The sequence below is a fragment of the Nicrophorus vespilloides genome, unplaced genomic scaffold, assembly GCF_001412225.1.
Source record: "Nicrophorus vespilloides isolate i.1.1-1 unplaced genomic scaffold, Nicve_v1.0, whole genome shotgun sequence".
In the NCBI taxonomy this organism is placed as follows: domain Eukaryota; kingdom Metazoa; phylum Arthropoda; class Insecta; order Coleoptera; family Silphidae; genus Nicrophorus; species Nicrophorus vespilloides.
In genome coordinates this window covers 124403-150143 of record NW_017100110.1, presented here as the reverse complement: position 1 = coordinate 150143, position 25741 = coordinate 124403, and the positions used below count along the sequence as shown (strand labels likewise).

The 25741-nt window shown below is 34.5% G+C and overlaps 3 protein-coding genes across 4 annotated transcripts; 2 read left to right on the top strand and 1 right to left on the bottom strand.

Moving 5' to 3' along the window:
• Window positions 1-2846: 2846 nt before the first annotated feature.
• On the bottom strand, window positions 2847-3600 carry LOC108568462 (39S ribosomal protein L12, mitochondrial). The gene is made up of 2 exons (XM_017929572.1): window positions 3458-3600; window positions 2847-3402 (listed from the first exon to the last, which is right to left on the bottom strand). The coding sequence occupies exons 1-2, from the start codon at window positions 3517-3519 to the stop codon at window positions 2916-2918; spliced, it is 549 nt and encodes a 182-aa protein (XP_017785061.1). The 5' UTR covers window positions 3520-3600; the 3' UTR covers window positions 2847-2915.
• Window positions 3366-7393, top strand: LOC108568461 (adenosine kinase 1-like). 2 transcript variants are annotated; one of them, XM_017929571.1, is made up of 5 exons: window positions 3366-3443; window positions 4490-4953; window positions 5006-5103; window positions 5457-5517; window positions 5998-7393. In XM_017929571.1, exons 2-5 carry the CDS (start codon window positions 4495-4497, stop codon window positions 6328-6330), a joined length of 951 nt encoding a protein of 316 aa, XP_017785060.1. In that variant the 5' UTR covers window positions 3366-3443; window positions 4490-4494; the 3' UTR covers window positions 6331-7393. The 2 variants fall into 2 exon arrangements, with proteins under 2 accessions (XP_017785060.1, XP_017785059.1); XM_017929570.1 differs by having other exon boundaries at window positions 3384-3443; window positions 4478-4953.
• Window positions 7394-12985: 5592 nt separating this feature from the next.
• On the top strand, window positions 12986-25341 carry LOC108568445. Its single transcript, XM_017929537.1, has 10 exons — window positions 12986-13295; window positions 20167-20450; window positions 20510-20788; window positions 20844-21154; window positions 21211-21351; window positions 21465-22009; window positions 22069-22235; window positions 22617-22749; window positions 22812-24789; window positions 24852-25341. Exons 1-10 carry the CDS (start codon window positions 13276-13278, stop codon window positions 25125-25127), a joined length of 4134 nt encoding a protein of 1377 aa, XP_017785026.1. The 5' UTR covers window positions 12986-13275; the 3' UTR covers window positions 25128-25341.
• Window positions 25342-25741: the final 400 nt, after the last annotated feature.

Below are 25741 nucleotides of genomic sequence, written 5' to 3'. Positions count from 1 at the left end.
AACTACTTTGTTGGCGTGCGTACTAATCTCACCGGAAACCAAAATTTAATAAGATACTCAAAAGTGTGATAAACACCAATTGAGACATTAATAGTCTTATAAAAGTATATAAAAAGTATGTATTTGTCTTAAACAAAGAATATTAATTATGTTGAAATCAATTATATAAAATCACTTCACTAAATATTAAATAAAAGATACGACGATATATTTAATTTATAACATTATTTTTGGCATCGATTTCTAAAGTATATATAATTAAGAAATAATAGAACATTTATTAAAATTTGTCAATAATGTGCACTTAATATATGTATAAAAATATAAAATAAACTGATACAAACAAATAGATAAAATATGTATGTACAAATATATGTCATATTATGGCAATAAATGGATACAAGTTAAAATTGATAAAATAAACAAACATTAATATCCTACACACACACATCAGTGGTTCTGCGGACCACCAGTGAGAATTTTGGTGGTTCACACACTAATTTGAATATATTTGCAATTTTCGTTTTTTTTTAAATATTTTTTTTTAATTTAACTACTTTTTACAATTTTTGCCTTATTATTTATTATTATTTACTTTCAATTACTTTGCAAATAATTTGGAGTGCAAAAATAATGTACCATTTCATATTTAGAATTTTGCATTTATAGAAGAAAACATGGTAGTGGTCCTCGGGATGATCTTAATGGTTCGTGAAACCCAAATGGTTGTCGACTGTCGCTTTAGATTAGCCTTCCGAATCGGGAACAATTTTCTCAATACTGGATTTCTCCATTCTTAACAACTGCACCATAGACACCCTAATTACTCCACTATGATGATTGGTAATACCCGTAAAAATTGACCGAAATACGTCCGGAGTTGTCAACATCTAGTCCAAACATAGTCCGGGATGAAAGAGATACGGTGGATACGTGGAGAATCTAACAAAGTTTATCTGCGGTCTTGAAATGGTTAGTTTACTGTTTACTAGTGTGGGTTTATGACAAATGGACTATGCACCCGTAATCGAGCCTGAACAAACTGAAGAACCGATAGAGGAACAGAGAACTCATGTCCCTAAATATATTTCTGCCTACGAATGTACACTCTTGGCTAATGACAATAATAGTGTGCTCAAAATCCCTCTAAATTATATAAAAGCATCACATATGACTCTGTAATCATCGCTAACTCCAACTTCTCAACATTGAGCAGCAACTAATACACCATTCCGAGGTTCCTCCATTCCATAATTGTAGGATCGCTGGGACCCCGATACCATTGCCACTGAAGTGATATCAGGCCAAAGTTTTCCAGACTCATGAATCCTTCACGAGTCACTGGTTTTGCAGAGGCAGTTAACACAGTCAATGGCTTTCTACAAATTTCAGTAATAGCTAGAATAGCTATCCGTCACGTATATTACCATATCGTTGAAATATAAGCACCGTTGTGCCTACAGGGTAACGTATGTGTAGATTAGAGAGAATGAAAGACTCAAGAAATGTTACTTCTAATGTTCCATTTGTCCAATTTCTCTAGAATATAATATCGCAAAGTCACGATGAAACCTTTTTCTAGTCGAAAAAGACTACAAGATGATTCTTGACAAGGATTGCATCCTGAGCGTCATTCTCAAGAACGACCAAAGTGGTCAATTATTGAACGTTTCCTGTAATCTCCCTGGTATTCTGCTAGTAATCAGACTCCAGAAACTATGAAAGAATATCTTCACCGATAAATTGCTTATATAGAAAGAAATGAACATTGTTGTCGTTTGCAGTGGTGCCAAGAAGTGAAGGCCAACTTGAAGCGCCGGCTATGGCACCGGATATCGGGAGTATAATTGCAGTCACTGCTGACTGAGAACAGATGTGCAAGCACAGCAGTCACCTCAGCAGAATCTGAATATTAATTTTAGATTCGGTCTTTGTTTGTCATATAAAAACGATTGTCGTCGTCTAATTTTATTAGGTTCAGTAAAACAGATTTGTTTTTTCTCAATCAATAATTTTTTGATGTATTTGAACAGATCTCTAGGCTTAGAAAAACGTTCTTTAACATTTATGAGAAATATTTCGCTGACCAACAGTAGCGCATCATGACTTTGTGAAGACGTAGATGCAACCTGATTTGGAGGTCCCCAATTGACCCTACTAAGAAAATCATAACGTTTTTTTTTGGCAAATTATTAATTGTTCTATTATTTAAACATAATTATCAGTCACCATTTGGGTTAAAGTATTATCGACCCAGGTCTTTATGCCAAATTAAGAAGCTGCGGACAGGTTCTGGTTGAAGAACACTGGCTTAGAATATGTATGGATGATTTCCAATATAAAATTTATCAAATGGATGTATGTTGGGTTACATATGTGTAAATTCTATGAATGAGGATTCACAATAGTACGGTTTGAAAATTTTAAAGTAAACTAAATTTTGATTCAATAATATAAAAAGCAGAAAGACCTATGGTCAATAGCCCTTTGTAGAAGATCAATTTGATTTTCTTGTTATATTATGTTATTTTTTTTGAGTATATAAATTATAAAAAAATAGTACACAAAATTATTTTGATCTCTTGAAAGTTTTTTTTGGAAATAATCAATTTTCTCAACTGTTGGCGATCGACGCTTGAACCAACCCTACTCTCCCCAGTCAAGTCTCTTTTTATGTGATTTAAAAGTTCTCGATTAGTCCAGTTTCAATTGGACGTTAAATGAGTTCTTTATGGTGTCCAGATATAGCAATGAATTTGCAATAATCTATTTAGACTGAAAATTAATATGGTGTAAATTGTATTGCAAACATCTAGGTGTTTAAAACATCAATTAATACAACAGTCTTCTCTAAATTTATTTAATTAGAAGTAAATACAAAGCTATTAATAATATATGCAACTACTGTCCAGAACCTATTCAATTTCTATCTCTGCTCCAACCTTTGTGAGCGCTTCCTTCAGTTTCTCAGCCTCATCCTTGGCAATGTCTGCCTTAACCACTGTGGGGGCACTTTCAACAAATTTCTTTGCTTGCACCAAGTTCATGCCTTCGAGTAAGGCTTTGATCTCCTTAATAAGAGCCACCTTCTTTGTATCATCAAACTTCATGAGTTTCACTGTGAAAGAAGATTGAACCTTCTGCGGCACAACTTCATCTTCCTCCTCTGCTGGGGCTGCTGCAAAGCCACCCATTGCCATAACAGGGGCATCTGGTAAATTTAACCTGGTTTTCAGCAAGCCACTAAGTTCAGAGACTTCAATTAAGTTCAATTGGCTTATTTCACTGACCAGTTTCTCTATCTTTGGTGACACAGGTTTCTCTGCAGTGGATGGAGGCGGTATCGTCAAGTTCTCTGCAGGTGACGCTGTCTCGACTGCTGCCCCAGTCTGTAATCTCGCACTGAAAATAAGTATTCATCATTTTCTGGATCACTTTCAAAGGTAATAATACTCACCATCTAGAGATAAATCTCATGTGCTTGAGGGATTTAGTTAAAACCAAACGTGTCGAATGCATTTTCACTCGGTCAAAATCAATATAGTATTTAGTTTTTAAGGTTATATAATGGCGTGGTTTTAAAATATTGTTTAGACAACCCACACAACACTCGTGAAATAATATTATATAAATCACAAGGAAGTGTTAATATTTTAAATAACAATGCATAGGAAACGTGTTCGAATCTAACTAAAGAAAATGAATTGTGGAATTTTATAAGCACCGAAAATAGAATTTAAATAAGGCAGTAATCAGTTAAAAAACAAATAAACATAAAAAAACATTTTAAAAATTGACGAACAGTATATATATGTAAGATTATTAATTGATATTATCTTCTAAATTTCAATTGCTAATAATCGCGCACATAAATTATTTAAATGAAAAATGTTTCGCATTAAAAAAAATATAGATCGAATCCGCATCTGGAAGAAAGTGGTTTTCAGTAATTTGTTGCTTTTATTTTCTTCATTTCTCTTCGTTGACGGGAAACCAGTTTACGGTGAAGGGCGCGGTGACAAATTTAAATTTCTCGCGTTAAAATCGGAAACTTCTGTAATTGTATTACATTTGTAAGTGAACATTAATAGTCAGCAATGCTCCATAAGCAGTTATTATTTAATTAAATGATTTTAAATTATTTAGTTTTATTGTTTTATAATTTACAGTAAAAATAGAAAATTAAAACATGTTTAAATCAAATTAATAATATAACAAAAATATATAAACTAGAACAAAGGGCTATTGACTATAGATCTGTAAAAGCTATTGGAATCGAGATATAAAAGAAATAATGTTTTGATAAGTGTTTTTTTTTAACTTTTTATCCCAGGACACTTGATAGGGATTTTTTAAGAATTTTTATTTGATAATAGTTGTAAATGTGTTTGTAAATACAATAATAGATAAGACATTTTATTTGTTTGTGCCGTATTAATGATGTATTACGTAAATCTTTATCTATGACCCACTAAAGTTTGTGTTTCAGTCGAAATGTTGACATGTATCGGAAGTCCACTATTAGATATTGTGGTGCACGTGGATCGGGAGTTCCTGATAAGACACGGTCTTGAACCTGATGCAGCGCACGCGGCTGATGGTGAGACCCTCTTCAACGAGTTGCAGGATCTCAACGCCGCTTACGTTTGCGGTGGAAGTGTGACGAACAGTGTGAGGGTGCTGAAATGGCTGCAGCCAGAAGCGCGGGTGGTTTACATCGGGGCAATAGGCGCAGATACCGAGGGCGATTTTCTTATAAAAAAATTGACAAGTGTTGAGTGCGATTTCCAGGTGGACGAGATCAGAAGAACAGGAAGATGCGCAGTACTTGTGGACGGTCCTACGAGAACCCTGTATACCGACCTCGGAGCCTCGACGTCGTTGAACCTGAGTCATCTGCAGCGACCGGAAACGCTGAAGAAATTGAACTTGACCAAATTTGTTTACTTCTCAGTGAGTTTGCGAGCCAATCGACGAGACTTATTAACCTTGTTTATCTCTCCAGGCGTTTCTCCTTAGGGCATCCAAAGAATACGTTGATTTCCTGCTAGATTCTGGTAAACAAATACTCTTTAATTTGGGCGCTGCCTTTCTGTGCGATCTATATTGTAACACGATAACACTCGTGTACATAAAAAAACACAAGATATACCAATCTTCAACCCGCTAGGGCGTGAGTCTGTGACGTGGGAAGGTTCAGGGCGCCACTTCCTTTTATAGAGAGGAAGAACTCTAACAACTGCTTCCAGATCAGCAACTTCTTCTCCGACGGTGGGCCTTAGCTCCTCTAGAGCACCAACACCGTCCTCTTGGAGATTACAAATATATCAGAATATCTTCTTAAACTGGAGACCTCAACCGTCTTCTTTCGCGGTTCGCTGCGGTCTCCCCGAATTTTTGAAACATAGTTGCAACGTGGAGCGCACTTCCAGCGTTGTCGATTTTACCACGTTACAATATCCAATAGAAATGACAAGGATCATTAAAAAATCCAAAGTTATTTTTGGCAATGAACTGGTAAGTACGTAGAACCAAATTATTATTCGATAATTATTTTCAATTGGAAATTTAGCTTTAATATTTGCTAAATTTCCATCAATATTTTCATTATAAATATTAGTCTGCAAATTAAAAAAATAAGTTAAATTTAGATTAGAATGACCTGTTGCGAATAGCATCTAAATATATATTTACTTTTTATTTTTGTATGAATATTGAAACTAATGTTATTCTTACTTAATTAATTCTTATAATTATTTTTTAGATTGTTTTATTTTTTTATTTTTTAGACATTTTTTTTTAATTTAATATTTTTAAAGCAATCTATCATCTGACATTGATATCAAGCCTTATGAATGTGGTAAAAGTAAATAAAAAAAAGACATTAAAATAATAATATGTAACAACATTTAAATTTAGACCATTTAGACAAATAAAACTTTTTCATTTATTACATTTGTATGGATTTATATGTTTTGATAATTAATTTGATTGCAGGAATTGAGGGCTGTGGGTAAAATGATAAAGTTATATGCGGATGATTGCAAGGAGTTAGGTGGTCAGGTGTACAAATCTCTTTGCGAAATCGATCAGATTCTTGTAATCACAAGAGGCGAGAGGTCAGCTCTGGTGTTCGCAAAGCAACAGATGAAGGAGTTTGCAGTCGAGCAAGTGAACAACGTCGTGGACACCAACGGCGCCGGGGATGCCTTCGTCGGAGGTTTTCTGTCAAATTTCATTGTGAACTCTCCTCTAGAGGAATGCATGAGACTATTTGCAGCCGGTGAAATTGTGCAGAACGTCGGATGCACGTTTTCGAATATTAGCTAATGTATGTCATAAATTGTCCGAGTGAAATTTGAATTGGAAGAGGAAGAGAAGAAAGGAAGCAGGGCACACCTCGATTATGTGTGCGTGTAGTCTCTAAAAACCAGACGCATTCACTTTCTCGATCGTAGGCGAAAAGAAAAACGTATCGTGGAAGCTGCGGACTTCTCTTCTGAAATCGCGGATCAATCAATGTCAAGGCCGCGGAACGTATCTTTTTTTTGTACTATAATTTTCAACATTTCGATTCAATAAAACCAAAAATGAAAGAAACGAAGTGCTGCTATTATAACCGAAGTGTGTCAGTGTGTCTCGCAGTCACCCACGAATCGAATTTCCATACCAAACAAAGTGATTGCATTACATTTTTTTTTGTTTCGAGGGGGTTGCTTAACCTATATGTTGGGCAATGCCAATCAGTGACATGCTATTAATTGGTGATAATTGATCAGAAGCTAAACTTTCTCCAACATTATGGAATATTTTACCGTTTTAATTTTTGCTTTTTTGATGACTGGAAAAATATTTACATTGATTTTCTATTTGTTTTTGAGTGAGAAAAAAATATGAACGTTAATGTAACTTAAAACTAAATCGATTATTTCGAAGCAAGGCCATCGCTCGTGAAGAATTCAATGCCCGGAAGAACGCGAGTAATCATTAACATCGCATTGCTCAGCAATCCACTAATTTCAACGGCAATCGTCTGTTTCTTTTTGTTTACGTAACTGTCTGTTGTTCCCTCAAGAAAGTAATTAAAGGTTTCGTCTCACGGGTCATGTGTACAGCAAGAATTAAAAAAACACATAAAAAACTAGTAGAAAAATAACAAAATTATTATAACCGATTTATTGAAATTATATGGAGATATTGATTACTGTTTGCGGATTTAGGACACGTGATTCCACTCGGAAACAGGTTTCTTCATCTAAAAATAAGGAAATCAGTAAATCCGCATATTGCCATTTTTTTCATTCTTTCTATATAAACAATTATATGCGAAAACATCCTATTTAATCAATCAATTTTCCATGGAAATCTGTTATTGAAATGCACTTGATCATGACCGTAATATTAAGATTTAATATGTTTATTAAAACAATTTTAAGATTCTATAAAAAGAAATAAAGGAAATATTCTCAAGAGTGTATCTTTGTTCTAACCGGATTCGAGTTTCACACTTAATTTTGCAGACTGTAGAATTTATCAGTACGGTTTTTTTCATCATAAAACTTATAGAGGAGATTCCAGACACTACATTATAAATTTAAAAAACATATGATAAAAAATTCTTGATGGATAGATTTAAAGAATAAATAAAAGCTAATTAAAACATCAAGGATGTCAGATTAATATGAAAAAGTTGTGAACAGAAATTTTACCATTTCCAATATTATGGATTTGATGATTTACTTTCAACGTCAGTACGAGTTACCCAATTATTATTATAATTTGAAATCAGCAAAACCTCTTTTTCCTATATAATTATACTCGTTTTTCGTTGATTATTCACTTACATCGTCAGATCTAAGAGGACATAAGGTGTCACATGTTGTATTTGTGTATTAAATAGTTTAGTAGATTTAATTATAATAATAATTAGTTTTTATTTTCTATTAATCGTTTAGAGGTTGCCCTTTTGTCACAATAATAGAAATTATCATTACTTCTGTCTTGTATTGCATATAAATATATGCACGTAAACGCTCGAGGAGATCAATTGAGTCTATGCGATACAATTAACAATAAAAACAATAACATGTGTAGCAATGAAACTAGACATATATAGAAATGGATCAAAGGTGCAATTGAAACACTTAAAACATTGAAGGACTATCGACTGGTGATCCTACTGCTCAATTGAATTTCTTTTAAATCGGTAAAGTTCGAGAATGCTTTCGATTTGTGTGAAGAAGATTTTGTTTTGGGATTTTCGGCGCACGTGATCCTCAAAACAGGATGCACACACGCACCAGAGACAATAAAATGATTGCAAAACCGACTCTTCCAGTTCGTATGCAGATCATCAGAGGAAAAACAAACCGCGTCATCCTCCAATCAACATCATTAATAATGGACAAACAATGAGCGTACATTTAAAATTAAATCGACAACTTGTACATAAAACACCGCTTGTTAGTTATAAATTGGGAGAAAAAGTCCAGTGTTTTCCGGAAAGAAACTAGGGAAATCACACAAGTGATTACTGAGATTTTCCTTTAACGAAATGCCAACAAATAACAATATCATTTGTGTTTCCGTACTGACATTTTTCAAATTACCAAGAAATTCCACAAACACAGGTGTTTTTTTTCTAATTTGATCTCTATTTGTTTTAATTATACTTTATTTTCAAATATGTTGCTTGGAGGATAGGATAGGATGTTTTTTCTCTCATAATCTCAAGAAACAGTTATTTGAATAGCATATAAAAATGTCATAGTAGATTATTTTATTCTTCCGTCATATATTATACAATTTATTCATATTGAACAGAAATTAGAATACAAGAAAAAATATTAAATAGAATTAGCTTTTTACAAATATATTAATTAATTGTTTTGCTTATATTAAATTTTGCATTTAAATCGTGTTTAATTAGATAATAATTTCCAATTGAAAGATTTAGCATAATTAAATTATTGGCTACTGACCACACATGAAATTTGTGTTATTATGATTAAGCGAAAATAATGTATTTGTTTTGAAGGAATATGAAAATTGCATGCTAATAATTAAGAATTTATAAAAAAATAACATGCATATTCCACATTTTTATATTTTCAACTATACAAAATAATTGGCTTTAATACATCATTTTGACGCAGACATCATCTCTAAAATTTATTTAATTATCAAGTGTAGCACAAAAAATATGTAAACAAATATATTGCGCAATATTATTTGATATTAATACTATCTTTTATAGTAAATTCTTAAATCTTTTATAATATCACAATTTCTATTTACACTTAAATACATACCATTAGCTTTCTTAGAAAAATAAAAGAGAGAGAAATTTGCGCTTAATATTTATAATTTTGTTAGACAATTAATTTGCTCGCATTGATTACCATAAAAAATGAACATAACATAATAAAAACGCATGGATTCACTAATTGCGAATCCTTCACGGTGCGGAGCGCGTATTTCCCCTCCCGTTTCATGGGATATTCGTTAAATTATGCATGAGCGCAAACATGTAAAATAAATAAAAAAAATAAATAAAGACCGTGTGTAATGTGTAATTCCGAAGCGATAAACCTTGATCAAAGAAGACGGCGACAAATGCTTCATTGGTCGTATGATTCACGAGAGGATGCTGCTTCCTTTCAAAATAAGAAAAAAAAGACCGCAAAGTACAGTTCTTCAGTTGCAAAAGAATCACCTATTTCGAAATTCCGCTCATTTCTCGAATCTCCGACCAGAGGCCAGTTCCCCAAATTGCAATTTGAAGACGGGCAATTAGGCGACTTTCAAAAAGAGAAAAAGATCACAAACGGTAATTGCCTTATAATAGAGTGCTAATTGCAGCTCCGGTATCTTAATGCTAAGATAATGTGATTGCAGGTGATGAAAAAAAGAATTTGCAATTACAATAGTTAAATACATTAATATATACAAATCTAATATAATATATATAAATCATTAATTATAAATAATATTTTTGGAATTGTTATTTGAATAATATACGGGATAGCCCAATTGAACTGCGAAAAAACTGTAAAAAGTTATAGCACTTTTGAAAAGTTAGCAATGCTGTATCCATATTTCGCCTAATTATAGCTGATTTTATTGTTTACAAGCCTGCGGAAGTATTTTCATCTCAGTTTTTTTTTAAGTTATCAGTGATGGAATTCAAATGTAATAATGTGATAGCCCAATATTTGAGGGGAAATCTAAAAATAGCTATTATTAGAGCACTTGAAAACTTTAATGTGAATAAATCTTTTGTGTCTAGAACCATAACACGTTATAACAAAGCTTGCAGTCTTATAAAATGCTATTTTGGTGGTCGGAAAAAAAACTACATATGTGGCGGAAGTGGTTTGGAAAGTTAAGACTCATATTAAATGAAATTCGCGATGCATCGAACTCAAAGTGAAGCCTTACAAGTTCCAAAAAGGACAAGATCTCACCGATGATCAAAAGAAAACTAGACTCGAAGAGCGAAGGAGCTGTTGCGCTTGCCAAATATCGTCTTGTCTGATGAGATAAATGTTCCAATTGAGAAATTTGTAAACAAACAAAAAGATCGAATTTACTTAGAAGAGAGGTCAATCGGAAATTTAGACATTCGAATGGCCACAAGAAGTTAAGTACCACCGTTTGTGGTAGTTTGGGAGGCTGTGACGGTCGATAGTCGCTCTCCGTTGGTCAAGGTTAATGCGAATGTTTCGGAAGGTGCTCTGAAGCCGTGAACAACTAAACATTTCAGTCAGAAAGAGTGGACGTTTCAAGAAGATTCTGCACCATCACACAAAGCATATGACAACCAACAATGGTTGAGAGACAACGTTCCACACTTCATTTCGACCTCACAATTGCCTCCACGGTGACTAGATGCAAATGTGCTCGACTTCTCGGTATGGGTCAATGTCAGCACAAAAAAATACCAGAGTGTCAATGTGTTCAATAAAGCCCTTCTTCGTGAATGGAGGAAGATTTCGCAAGTTCACATTCGTGACTGTGACTCGCTTGTCGACCAACTATAGTTCGCGCATTTCGAAAATTTGAATAAATTCAAAAAAATTAATTGTTCTCCAACATTTTTTGCTCTTAGTTCAATAAAAGTTGCAGTTCAATTGGGCTACCAAAAAAGAAACAAAAATAAATACATAACACATATTTATTGTTCATACCTTGACCTAAGGTCTATCGACCGCCTTGTCATAACATATAAATTATTAATATTATTGCAAATTAAAAACTATTGCAAAAGGTGAATAAAATATTATATTTTGGGGCAGAAAACCCTTTGTAGCAAGCCAATTTAGTTTTTTTTATTATGTTATTTTGTTAAGTTTGTATTGTGTTTTTTGCAATAAATATTATTATTTTATTATTATATTTTGTTTAAAAATAAAACAACAATATGACAATATATATGTATACAATTATTTATATTCACTGCAGTTGTTATCAATTATATTTTTTTATAATTTATATTATTTGTCTTTCCTACTGCGTTATCGTCTCGATTTGTTAATTTATGTTTGTCTTAGCAATCGAGCCTTCGAGACTTGCTAATTCGTGTCCACGGTATTCGGTAAATGTCACCGATATTTGCATTGGAGCCAATCGAATGCCAAACATCCTTCTTCCCCGGATTGACCGTTTCGAAAACAAAAAAAAAACAATAACTCACATGGCAAGGTAGGATCAAATATTGATGAACAATAAAAAAATGCCGCGTGGTTTTGATTAACTATAATCCACGAAAAATAACATTCTGAATGAAATAACAACATATCTTAATTTATGATCTTTATTAATATTTTGTATTTCGGGTGTTCTTTTCTTATTATTTTGTTCCATGTACAAAGTTAAATTTGTACATGAAAATAATTCAAACGACGTCGTAAATTTTGTCGCAAACAAGGGGATTTCTCGGTAAATATTTTTACGTCAAAATGCAGGCATGCGAAGAACTGAAACGATGAGTACAAGTGCAGAGGTTATTTATCTACAAGATGGATGGATGGGTACAGAAATATGTTTATTATATATTTCTGTTTTTTTGGTATGATATTTGGTATATTAGTGATTAGCACAAATGTTTGTTAGCTTGGCTCTTTTATTTTGGTAATTATTTCTAATCTGTAATTTTCAATATTACTTAGATTAGTTATTAATCAAAGTTTTTTGTTTATATTTTCCTAAGTTGTCTTAATTGAATTTATGTATAAATGTTTGATAAGTTTTAGATATATTAGGTATATTATTATTATTTATAAAACTAGATTACAATAAGATAATCTCAAAAAAAAATGTGCAAAACTATTGCAATAGAGAACTTTAGTTTAAGTTATAATTCATTTAATTAGGCTATGTTATTATTTATTATTGAATGACGTTAACTTAAATGTATTTATTAATTTAATCGTAATAAATATTTTTTTATCGTAAATTAGATTATAATTATAATAAAGTGATAAAAAACTATGTTGTTTTAATAATACAAGATTTTGCAAAACATATAGAACTTTAGATCTTCTTAAAATGCAGAAGAATCTCGAATGTCGTATATAATTCTATCTTTTGTTTCCTATTTGGAATCCGAATTTTTATATGAAAAAAAAAATACAATTATGGGTGTAAAATGAAAAACAAACATCAATTTGGTAAATAAAGGAATGTCTGACAGAATTAACAAGATTAATAATGAAAATTGGTAGTAAAATTGCACAATAATTTATACTGTTTATGCAAAGGCAAACAATAAATAATTATGATTAAATTAATGGCAGCACAATAATGATTTCTGACGATGAGAGGGAATGTCGATTCATGAGTTTGTTTTGGTCTTATCCGGGAGCATCGAGATTTCCCTTTTTAAACGGCGCATGTGATAACTGGTAATTGTTGGATAAACAACATTTCGAGTGAGCCAGTGACTGAAAGATCCCGTCCGCACGGCTCACTTTCTCCAATATTATAGCAGTCGTTGCGGCTCGAAGCGCACAGTCCCACAAGGAACGGAGTCGTGGTCGCACCAGACGCTCGAGAGCCCTCCGTCGACATCATCATCATCGTCGGATCAGCAAAGAGAGGCAATCTTCCGCTGATACGATCAGGATCAGTGCGCGAAAACTATGATCCTCGGCGTAGTGTGACCTGAAGTTGTTGATTATATATTTTTTCATATCGCACCGAAGAGTGCAAACAGGATCAACCACGAGCAGAAGAGCAACAATCTAGGAAGAATCCTTACAAAAAAAAAACACAATGAATTCGTTTGTAGTCAGGTATGTAAATTTCATGTACATCAACGCGGAGGAAAATCTGCGGTTTTTCATCACTCTTCGCTTTTTTTTTTCTTCTCTCACTTCAAATACAATGGCGCGACGTTTCATAACCAACGTCTCTGTGCGCGGCTCACTTGAATAACAATTCTTGGAGAAATTCATTTGTTTACTTCGAACGAAACGGAAAACAAACCTGACCCAGATTCGCTCCCTAACCTAGAGCGAGCGCCCTGTGAACTAGAATCGAGAGTCGATCGCGAACCCTCGTGGGAATCGAAAGTCTTCAATAATTATTACCAAGTGCATTTTTAGCGTTCCAACGCGTAATTTTAATTCGAAAATTAAATATTAAATAACTGACTGACACTAGAAATTCTCTACGCGCATCAAAAAATATATGTATTGAGAACAACAATACACGGAGACATCAACGATGGGTTAAGAAAGGAACCTAAACGCTCACCGTTATTCGTTTTTATAATTTATGTTTCATTTTAATATTGAATTAATTTAATCCTACGTAACTTAAAACTTTAGCAAGTATAAATTTAAAAACTAATACGGATTAATAATTTTTAATTCAGGTCTCTAAATTAATTAAATTGTATCTCAGAATAATAGTATTAAATATAATTTAGAGACGTTTTATAAAAGGATCTAATATAAAATATTGAAAAAATATATTTGTAAGTCATTTTAAATCTTATTTATTAATAGTATTTCGGCAGTTTACTTATGTAATTAATATAATCAACTGGGTGAAATATTTGCAATTAATGAATTCGTAAAATACACTAACAATCAGATTCGCAATGTTTGTTCTTCGTTATATTACATACTTCTATAATTATTTTCTTCGACGAAGTGTGATGTTACAATGGAAAGAAACTCAACAAAATTGAAAGTGTTTCACTTAACTTAATTAACGACGATTGTCAATTACCATTTATGTATACTAGAAAGGATCGCTGTTATTTTCATTGATTGGAAATATTCCCTTTCTGATTCTTTTCACGTGTTTTTTTTTTAGTTAAACGCGAAAGAAATTAATCGCTTCATAATTTGAAAATATCATCATTTTTAGGAACTATATTACTTTTCCGTCGAGCCAATTAAAAAGTAATTATTTTTTGAGTACTCGGCCATCGAAGGAATTTTAATGAAATAGAAACTAAATATTTAACATTTAAAATTGCTAATTAAATGTTATTGAATTGATTCAAACTCGATCCTTAGAAAGTGCTTAGTTTTTTTTTATACACTGAACATGTATTTTAATTTATGATAAATTTATCTCAGAAGTTGAAAAATTGCAATACTGAAAACAAAAAACTGACAATATTCTGTTATTCCTTCATTTTCAATAGAAAGTTATATCTTCGGTTTACAAGAAAATATTTTTTGAAGATCGAACAAATTGTAAATTAAGAAGAAAAAAACTTGAAGATAGGCATTCTATTATGTTGATGTTCAATTTAAATATATTCGAAATGGACATAGCAATATTTGTAATTGCTTTAAGTGTTTACTTCGCTGGTGGTTTCGAAACTATTTTCGGCGCGGAAATTCCAAGCAGAAACTAAACGAAAGTGTTTCGTCTTTCGCTAATTGGGTAAGCAAACATAAAATGTGCTTTTGCTTTCTTTCGACTACGTGCAAGCGCGTTTCGGTACAGGTGTATTTAAAACAAAATACTCAAGTGAATAGCGATGAGAGCGAAACGAAACGGAAAAGTATATAATAATAATTGTAATAGTAAAAAAGCAAATACTCAAATGGATCTGAGACAATTCTCCTAGAAGAGTGTAAGAGCGTTCGGAAAAGGAACTTTCTAATGGTGAATTACTATCACACCCAACGTAAATTAGAAATTAACAATTCGAAAACTTGATTTGCATCTTTTTCCAATCGCAAAAAAAATAAGCGGGTTTCGCGAAACGGACTTCATCAAGTAACAATCGTAACACCGTAACAATGATAGACTTGCAACCAAGAATTTATCACTTTGTTACTTAAGATACTAGATAAGTTGGCACGTTAATTCTATAATCAACATTTAAATTAATGCTAATAAGCGACGTGCTATTGTGCTATTTATTTGATACGATTTCGTTTACGTTGCATAACGGTAGCAACCCGGTGTTCTCTTTTATTTTATTTTTGTTGCATTCGGTTTAATCTGTGAAAAATTTCGACAATGAGAATTAGGTAATTTGAATTGCTCAATTGATTTTTTTTGTTATACATAAATAAACAATGCAGGTTATAAATTGAAGCTGAATTTGTTTGTATAACAAAAGTGCGGTACAAGGAAAGTAACGGATGGGAAATGAGACGATTGTTTTGTTGTCGGTCGACTCGCTCCGTTTGTTCCTCATTTTTCGTTTGCGTCTCGCGATCCATTCGAAAGTGAGCATTGAAGAAAATTCGGATCGAATTGAGTATGCGACGGACGTAATCGGTTTCGTTTTCAGACGCACTCGAGCCTGAACTAGGAAACTCCGCAATTTATAAAGAATTGTGTTCGCGGGCGGCTGTTACGAAATGTCGCTTCATGTTTGTTTGCTGCGGCTGCAGTTGTTTTTGCCCTGCTCGGAAAAGCAAATCTCGTAACGTAATGAGATGTTTTCCCTTTCTCGTCTTAGCCTATTCTAATTGATGTCTGAGCTGCGAGCATAAATTGCATTGCACAATTAATTGAGAAAAGCAGCAGGTTAGTCTCATTGTTCGCTTGCTTGTTTATTGCGATTACGACTCAGAATCGGGATGAACGGTACCGGCGTCACCCTCGAACGTTGCGTAAAAGCCGTCGCGTTGGAAATATGCGGGGGGAGAGTACCAATTACCTCCTCTAATCAATTCAACGGTTATCTGCTGCTAACAGACTTTGTAATTGCAAAACTGTCCCCGTGACACGGAATAATCAAGGGGAAAAATGTCAAGGCCGCGACTATTACGAGAGAGCGCTATTTTCGGCCACCGAATGTGCATTTCATTAATGGAGTGTATCATGTGTATGTTTGCACATACAAATATGCTCGCTATGCAGGCGTCGTGCAGCGAGTGAAAGCAATTAGAGCCGATTCAATGGGAGGAGGACTACATAATATATATATATGTGTGAGAATAATCACTGAATGCACAACGAAAATGTTTATTTCGTCGCATTCGCAAACGAATTCCCTATCTTCGGTTGTGCAACATCTGCGACAAGCGCGCGCGCCTCTCTTCGGGTCGCTCTGGCATTGGAAAAATGTTTAAAACATTTGCATCGATGCTAATTCGTTATGGCAGCTCGCCAACGAGTTTAATGTTAAGGTTTATTAATGCAAAAGAGACTGAAGATCGTAGCGACCTTACGTCAACGAATTTCTAAAGAATCAGCATAAAAAAATCAGCATTTAATAATAACTTTCCGAGCAACTTTTTATTTGTATCTGCAAATATATAAATAGATGTGTTTAACGAAACTTCTTATTTTTCATATTCAATGAATTTTACCATAAAGACACAACATAGTTATTCATTGAATTAATTAAATTTCTGAATAAATTTTATATCAAATGACTATTATTATTAAAATCATAATATTGCAGTTTTTTATAGTATTATAACGAATTAATGGAAAAAATTCGGTATCAACTTACAGATTAAAGTAAAAGTACATTTCTATAATAAGAATTTTTTTGGCTAATTTTAATTAGATAAAATAAAATATAGACATTTTTACTAAATAAAATATAAATTAATTGCACAAGAAAAGAATTGACTAACATCTTGTAAGAAACTTGAATTGTATTTTGTCCAATTAAAATTTACTTTGTTTTAATTTTTTTTAAACAGTACTATTTTAATTTGTTAACGTCTGCATACATATAACTTTAATTAAATAATTATTATGTTAAATGTCTCTTATTTCAATTTTACATTTATTTATTTTCTATTATTAATTTAGATGAGTTATTTGGTTGTTGTTTTTTAACAGAAATCTAAAAAGTATAGGACTATGTTAATACAGAATAAATTCATTTGAATATGCAATAAAATTGTATAAATTATGGTTAATTTTTTTTTTTTTAATAGAACATTTCGAGCGAATGACTTAATAAATAACGATTGACCCGAACAGTCTTTAGAAATGAGTAATAAAATGATTCATAATTATAAAATATATGAATGAAAAGTTTGAAATTAATTTAAACAAGTGTAATAAATATGACTGTTAAAATAGAATTAATAAAAGCTACTTATTTTAAAAATATTTCTTTTTTTATAAAGTCATTTTATGTTTGTAGCATTATATATGAAGTAAATTATGTTTTTTATTAATCATATATAAAGTTATCAAATATTGATGGTACTTAAAAATAAATATTCAGCTACGAAAGTGGTTTCAATTGATTATAAATATAATTGTAAATTCTCAGATTGCGCCTGCCTTCGTTTCTTAGAACATTTGCATGTGCTGCTGTGGATTAAAAAAAGTGCGTCGCGGTATGTAATGTTTTGAACGACATCGAGTAACGTTACTTAACAAGAGTCGAGAGCTAATTTGCGCTGATTTTCCATCTCGAGATATGGAAATGAGTCGAGATTCAAATGGAATTAGAAAGGGTGTTTTTGGTCGCCAGAACAAACGCAATATTTGCATACGGCGTGACCCACAAAAACCTAATGTGGCTAAGAGCGGAGACAAATTCGTATTGAAAATAGCATAGAGGAGCGAGAGATAAACGGTAAACAAAAACAACAACAACAAAATCAGTGGAATAATAACAGTGCAGTTGGCATTTTATTAGTCAGAGGAGTTATGTAAAGATTGTTAAGGTCGCGCGCGCCTCCGACAATTGCTACAATTTCGATTGCGATCAACGTGCGAGGGAAATTTGTCTTCGAGCGAAGAATGTCGAGGAAAATGATTGATGTCAATGTGTCATTATGTCATCGTCGGAGGTGTAAAAACATCACGGTAACCTTGGTAACATGCGCTTCTTCTTCTGTCGCCCCTGCCGTTTCGTAGTTTCCCACCTTCGCACCGTACGTTTGCATCATCGCGGCGACATTTCCTGATATTAAAAAAACACAGCAATCGATAAATAAAATGGAAATGGAAAGGAAGGATTTCTCTTCAGATCGATGGAACGCGGAAGGATTGCCGCGAGGAAGCTGGTAGAAAGTGCGGCGATGGGTTCGAAAATCCCTTCTGTGACGCCCTTCCACATCGAGAAAGCGGAATCACGGCCGGACGCCATTCATTAACCGTCCGAACACCTTTTTATTCATCGTTTCTCCATGAGACCTCCTCTGACAATTTTAGAAAGTCGCAACTCTGTATCAATCAGAGAACTCCGTATTTTTTATTTTAAAGTGAAAAGAAATTAATTTAACAATAATAAACTAAAAACACAAACGAATACAAATAAAACACAATTAAAAAAAAACTAGACAATACAATAATATCGATTTTACTGTTATTTACAAACAGTTACGTTACCTACACACACCTTATATTTTTTGTTCTCGTACTGCGTTTATTTTTTCCCTCTTATCCTTTAAATGTCGATTGGAATTTAATTGTTATTCGTGCAACTGGAAGATAACTGAAATAAATATATTCATGCAATGATCCAATTTGAATCCCATGTGAAACTAATCAAAGTTGATCATATGTAAAATAGTCAAGAGATCTGAGATCGATTCAAACAAAAAAAAATAAACATGCATATATTAGGTTGGTTTGTAAACGGAATTTGTGTTTTTTTTTGACGATCGTCAGGACCTTCAACTTTTCGATCTGAGCGAATCATTGACATTTAAAAATCAAGGCCGTCTTCGGATGTCATCTTCGAGTACCAAACAGAAAAACATATCCTTTGAATATTCATCGTGGATAGAGAATCCTGAGGTCAGGATCCGGAACTTTAAATATTTCTCTAAAATTTCTGATTAATTCTATTCTGGGAACTTTTTTTCCATATAATAATCATCTATTCTCCGTATTTTAAATGAGCTTCATCATTTATTAATTTTATTTTCAGCGGAAACTAACTGAATCATCATTGATTAAATGTTTTCATCTCAAGAAATTATATGGTCGAAAAATATTAAATGTGTTTATATATTTTTCTTTGTAAGCATATGATAATTAATGATTTTATTTAAAATATTTTTTTTTAATATTAATTATCACTGAAACAAAAAAAAATAGAAATAGAAATTATATATTAAAAGGAATATAATATTTTTATCAGACTTCTTGCATAGAACATACAATTTAAAAAGTTTGACATTTGAACGTGAACATACTTATCTATCTAAATATAGTCGGCAAAGTGTTTCAAGTTGTTCTCGATTTGAAGAAATCTGGCTGCAAGATCATCTTTAGAATATACAAAGTTCACATTTTCTCTCTGTATCTGCGCTCCCTCGAGCGATCTCGAAAGACGTCTTTTCGTGTCTTTTATTTTCGGTCGACGAGTTTCCAATTTGTTTACAATTTTGGGCTATGGGTGAAAGCAGTGAAAGTCCGTCCGAATCGAACGCGAACGACGGCATGGCAGCACCAGAAGAGAGCACAACAATGGAGAGCATCGGTGTCGGTGACATACGAAAATCGGAATGCTTTTGGAACGAGAGGCCTGCAGTAATAAGCAAGCGGATCAAGGCAATATCCAGCTCAAACTAGAACGAAAAAATGCAATTGGAAAGTAACTTAAAATAAAAGAAAATATGAAGAATAAAACGTGTTAAATATAATATGCCACGTAAAAATGAGCTGAAATATATTTTAGTACATAATATGTTCGGGTTCACGGTCGAAACCTTAACATTGAAACGTTGATAATTAACATTTGTTTTCTTTACCTTGCAGATTACTGCTGATGTTGTTCATAGCAGCGGCGAGGGCATCGTTAGACCACTACAATGTGGAGTCTTACATTGGGCATCTTCCTGATGACCTGAAAGAAGTCGTTCGCGGAGCACTGAATGCGGAATTAGAAGGCACTGACTTAAAATGTAATCAATCTGAGACTGTCTCTTGCCCTCCCAATAAGTTTCGACAGCCGACCGGAGAGTGTAACAACATCAGACATGAGACTTGGGGCAGCCGCGGTGCCGCCTTCCTCAGGCTTCTACCGGCAAAATACTCCGATGGTTTGTACATTTGGTCGCTAGAGATTTTTGGACGACGTTCACGGTATTCTAAATTGCAGGAAAATCAAAACCGAAGCTGGAGAACTTACCGAGCTCGGAAGAGGTGACCAGGGTATTCAAGGCGAATTCAGATAAAAAAAGCCACGACTCTATCACGGCGCTCCTTGGCGCTTGGAGCGAACTCCTTCTGCACGATTTGGCAAGCACTGGTAACCTGAGGAGCGGCAACTGTTGCGGACAATCCCCGCATCCCGAATGCCTCGGAAAGCTGAATGAAAAGACATGCAAGGAATACATGAGGTCCTTGCCAGCCATCGATAAGAATTTATGTGCTTTTGGTAATACATTCCCATTGCATTCTAGTAATCATAATTGAATTTATACAATTTACAGAGCACAGGGATCAAATGAACTTGGCCTCTTCATTCTTGGACGCTTCATCTATCTACGGTAATACTGATTCTTCGGTGGAGCGATTGAGAACCTACGATGCTGGTTTGGTGAACGTGTCCGCTTGCGCAGTCTGCAAATCGAATGCTCTGTATTCAGCAATACTGAGGGAGCACAACAGGATTGCTATTAATTTAGCACAACTAAATAGGCATTGGCCTGACGAAAATCTTTTCCTGGAGAGTAAACGCATCGTAGCTGCTGAAATCCAACACATCACCTACAACGAGTTTCTTCCAACAATTTTAGATGATGTTAGTTTATAAATTTATTTCTATTAAATACATTTTATAGCATTATTTGCTTGCAGAATACAATTGCAGAGTCTCACTTACAATTGAAATATCATGGATACTACAGCGACTATTCCAGCTCGCACAAAGCTGGCGTTTACAACGAGGTGGCTCTAACTGCTCTACCAATTCTTCTCTCCATGATCCCTAGTAAACTGGTAAGATAATATATATGTAATGTACAATCTATAAATATTAATTATGTGATTTATATAATATTTACCCATCATATTTGTATGTAGTTTATGTTATTAAATGTGTTTGTTATTAGATGAATGAGACTGCGACGAGTTTCGCTGAGATGGTGGACGTGCTGATCAGCACGCAAGGACAAAACCCAAGCTTCCACATGGACGTTCCTCTGCGAGAAGACTGGGATACCAGTTCTCTGCTCATTCATATGGGTCGCGATCATGGATTACCCGGTTATGTTAAGTTACTCGAATATTGCTCAAACGGCACGACAACCATAAAATCATTCCACGATCTCGATGGTATCGACAAGCATCATATGAAAATCCTTAAAGAAATGTATAACAAAGTAGAAGACATCGATCTGCTGGTGGGTGCCATCCTAGAATTGCCGCATCCAGGAGCTGCCGTCGGACCGAGCGTTACCTGTCTTCTCAAAGAACAATTTGCTCTTCTGCGCCGCTCCGATCGCTTCTGGTACGAAAATGACCTTCCGCCATCCTCATTAACTGGCGACCAGCTAAAGGAGATCAGGAAAGTCACCGTGGCCGGAATTCTATGCGCCAACACCGACGACCTGGGTGCGATTCAGCCCAAGGCCTTCGTCCAAGAAGATCCCTTCCTGTAATAATTGCAATTATGTCGTTAATGTCGCCTCGGGTTAATTGCTGGATAATTTTCAGAAATGCGCGTCTGTCATGCGACCAACATCCGTTGCCCCAGCTGACTGCATGGTTAGAGATGGATCACATGACCGATCTAAGTGAAGAAATGCTGATGGACGCAATCGCCAAGGCCGAACTTGAGGTTTTGCAGCGTAGGAAGATGGAATACGAAGTTTGGAGTACAGGTAATTTGCAAATGTCATATTTATTCACAAACTATTTAACCCTGTGAACTTTTATAGTCATCACACTATAATTATGCAATAAGTTTTGTACCACTAATATAATATTTTGCATATCATTAAAATCTTTATTTCATTAACAAATATTTAAACATAATAATTTATAAGTAAAATTAATCATTTCTCATATAATTACTATAATATGACTATAATATTAATATCAACTACAGTAAATAAAAACGATGTTTGTAGTAACCGTGCTTTAACTTTTTCAAATTAGGGCTAATAGGCGATTTACTGTATAATCAAATAATTTCAACATAATTAATATAATTTTAAGAAAACATTGTTTTTTAATAATTTCTCGAATTGTTTAAATTTCAGTCGGCGGTGTAGATCCCAAGTCACCAACCGGAACGGCGGCGTCTTTCAGCAAAGCCAACAAACAAGCATTAAAGATCGCCAACTCTTCTCTTCTCTTTGAGTTTGCTTCTAACGAAATCATCAACTCACTTATGTAAATGCAATTGAAACTTTTTATCAAGTTTTTTTTTAACATAATTTGTGTTCATTTTATAGGAATAGACGTAGAAAGAGACAAATATTCGACAATAATGTGATATCGGCAGTTTTCCGCGACGAACTATCTGATGGTTTACAGAACGTAGATGTATCCTCGATAATTCCAACAAATGTGTTGGACTTAGTTGAACCTAACTGCGAAGAGACTGGACCTTGCGATCCTAGTCATCCCTTCCGCTCATTCACCGGACACTGTAATAATCTAAGGAATCCGGCTTATGGAAAAAGTTTGACCACTTTCTCCAGGTTGTTGCCAAGCTCTTACGAAGATGGTATCTCTAGACCGAGGGTGACTGGAGTAACTGGCGTCACTTTACCATCACCTAGGATCGTGTCCACTGTAATCCATCCGGACATAAGTAATCTGCATTCTAGATATACATTAATGACGATGCAGTATGCCCAATTCCTGGACCACGATTTGACTATGACCCCCATTCACAAAGGCTTCCACGAGTCTATTCCCAATTGCAGAGACTGCGATAGTCCTAGAACAGTGCATCCCGAGTGCAATCCATTCCCCGTACCACCTGGCGATCATTATTATCCGGAGGTGAACATAACTTCCGGTCAGAGGTTATGCTTTCCCTTCATGAGATCTTTGCCTGGACAACAGCATTTGGGACCCAGAGAGCAAGTCAACCAAAATACTGCATACTTGGATGCCTCGCAAATTTATGGGGAGAATCATTGCGTAGCTCGCGATCTTAAAGGATACGGAGGTAGAATGAACTGTACCATTCACCCGCAAAAAGGAAAAGATTTGCTCCCAAGAAGTGATCATCATCCGGAATGCAAAGCCGCTTCTGGGTTATGTTTTATTGCTGGCGATGGAAGGGCGTCCGAACAACCAGCCTTGGCTGTGATTCATACCATCTTCATGAGGGAGCATAACAGAATAGTCGAAGCTCTTAGGCACGTCAACCCGCATTGGGATGCCGAAAAGCTTTTCGAACATGCCAGGAAAATAATTATTGCTATGAATCAACATGTCACATACAACGAATTTCTGCCGAGGATTTTGAGTTGGAACGCAGTGAATCTGTACGGTCTAAAGTTGCTGCCACAGGGATATTACAAAGAGTACAATCCTTCGTGTAATCCATCGATAATCAATGAATTTGCTGCTGCGGCTTTCCGCATTGGTCATAGTATGTTGAGACCTCACATTCCGCGACTTAGTCCAAGCTATCAAATTGTTGATCCTCCCATATTGCTGCGCGATGGTTTCTTCAAAGTGGACATGATTATGCAACCGGGTATGGTTGATGAAATTACCAGAGGTTTAGTTTCAACACCAATGGAAACTCTTGATCAATTCATCACCGGTGAGGTCACCAATCATCTGTTCGAAGATAGACGCATTCCATTTTCCGGTATTGATTTGGTCGCGCTTAACATTCAAAGGGCTAGAGACCACGGAATTCCATCTTACAATAATTACAGAGCATTATGCAACTTGAAGCGAGCGGCTAGTTTCGAGGATTTGGCCAGAGAAATTCCCACGGAGGTGATTGCTCGTTTGAAAAGGATTTACCCAACTGTGGACGACATTGATTTATTCCCAGGCGGTATGAGTGAAAGACCGCTGCAGGGAGGTCTCGTTGGACCAACGTTCGCATGTATTATTGGCATTCAATTCAGGCAATTGAGGAAGTGCGATCGCTTCTGGTATGAAAACCAAGATCCAGTGGTCAAGTTTACTGAGGCGCAGTTACAAGAAATCAGGAAAATCACGTTATCCAAGATTCTGTGCGAGAATCTGGACCACCATTCGGACATGCAAAGGGCGGCCTTTGATATTCCCTCCAACTTCCTAAACCCGCGTGTTTCTTGCCAAAGTCTTCCTGGAATCGACTTCAATGCATGGCGGGAGTCGAGTGGAAGAGGTTGCCTGATTGGTGATTCCCAAGTGCAAGTCGGCGAATCCGCCTTCCCCAGTCCGTGTACAAGCTGCGTTTGCACCTCTGAAGGCGTAAGTTAAATCTACAACTATTACATTCAAATGTAATTGAATATTATTTTTTTATTTATTAGGGTCAATGCGCTTCCTTGCGTGTAACAGATTGTAGTCAATTGCTGAGGGAATGGTCCCGAGAAACTGTGCTCAGAGACGACGTCTGCACGGCGCAATGTGGTTTTCTTTTACGCGACACCACCCCCAACCTCTTCGGTCGACCATCCACCATCAACCAAGAGCTACTACCGCCTCCACATAGAAACACCAGGTCCAGGCCACTGGGTCCAACCCGCTTCAACTCCAACTTCAACGATTTCAAATTCCCCGACCTGACACCTTTCATTGCCAAATAGAGAATACAAGTCACAACCAACTAAAACAAAACAAAAGTAACGAAATAACAATTGCGAAGAAAAAAAATGCACATGCCAAGCTAAATTGATGAGAATATCAAAGGGTCACTGCCTACTTTAGATGAAAATAGTGTCATATAATTATTGTCAAATCAATTAGAGCATGGAAAACTTTAGATCTCCAGAAAAAAAAGATGAAAAAACATAATAATGTGTATATAATTTAGATTATCGATTAATATATATTGTCGAATAAGCGTAAGTTTTGTGATTATTGTAATTATTATATTATTTTTAACTATTTGTTTTTATTTAACTATATAGAATTATTATTATTACTTGTTACCATATTTTTTTTACATTTCTTGTTTTTCTTTCCATTACATATAATTAGAGATTTTTTTTTGAACATACTTATTGAATGCGATAAAGAAACGTTCATCTCAACGAACAACAACAAAAATAAACAAGACATCACTAATCTATTTTTTATTTATTGTATTTCCTGTATAAAAGATTATTTTTCAATAAGTAACCTTATAATACTTTTGGAAATAAAAGCAGAAAATAAATTATTTTATTAGTAAAATTTTATTAGTTATGAAATTAACTGA

What these genes read in the sequence shown, in the direction of transcription:
- LOC108568462 (XM_017929572.1), bottom strand. Translation starts at nt 3,519, where the DNA reads ATGCATTCGACACGTTTGGTTTTAACTAAATCCCTCAAGCACATGAGA. An exon ending in ATGAGATTTATCTCTAGATG is followed by an intron (nt 3,403 to 3,457) that starts GTGAGTATTATT and finishes ACTTATTTTCAG; the next exon opens with TGCGAGATTACAGACTGGGG.
- LOC108568461 (XM_017929571.1), top strand. Translation starts at nt 4,495, where the DNA reads ATGTTGACATGTATCGGAAGTCCACTATTAGATATTGTGGTGCACGTG. An exon ending in CCAAATTTGTTTACTTCTCA is followed by an intron (nt 4,954 to 5,005) that starts GTGAGTTTGCGA and finishes TTATCTCTCCAG; the next exon opens with GCGTTTCTCCTTAGGGCATC. An exon ending in TTATTTTTGGCAATGAACTG is followed by an intron (nt 5,518 to 5,997) that starts GTAAGTACGTAG and finishes ATTTGATTGCAG; the next exon opens with GAATTGAGGGCTGTGGGTAA.
- LOC108568445 (XM_017929537.1), top strand. Translation starts at nt 13,276, where the DNA reads ATGAATTCGTTTGTAGTCAG. An exon ending in ACCGGCAAAATACTCCGATG is followed by an intron (nt 20,451 to 20,509) that starts GTTTGTACATTT and finishes TCTAAATTGCAG; the next exon opens with GAAAATCAAAACCGAAGCTG. An exon ending in CCATGATCCCTAGTAAACTG is followed by an intron (nt 21,352 to 21,464) that starts GTAAGATAATAT and finishes GTTTGTTATTAG; the next exon opens with ATGAATGAGACTGCGACGAG.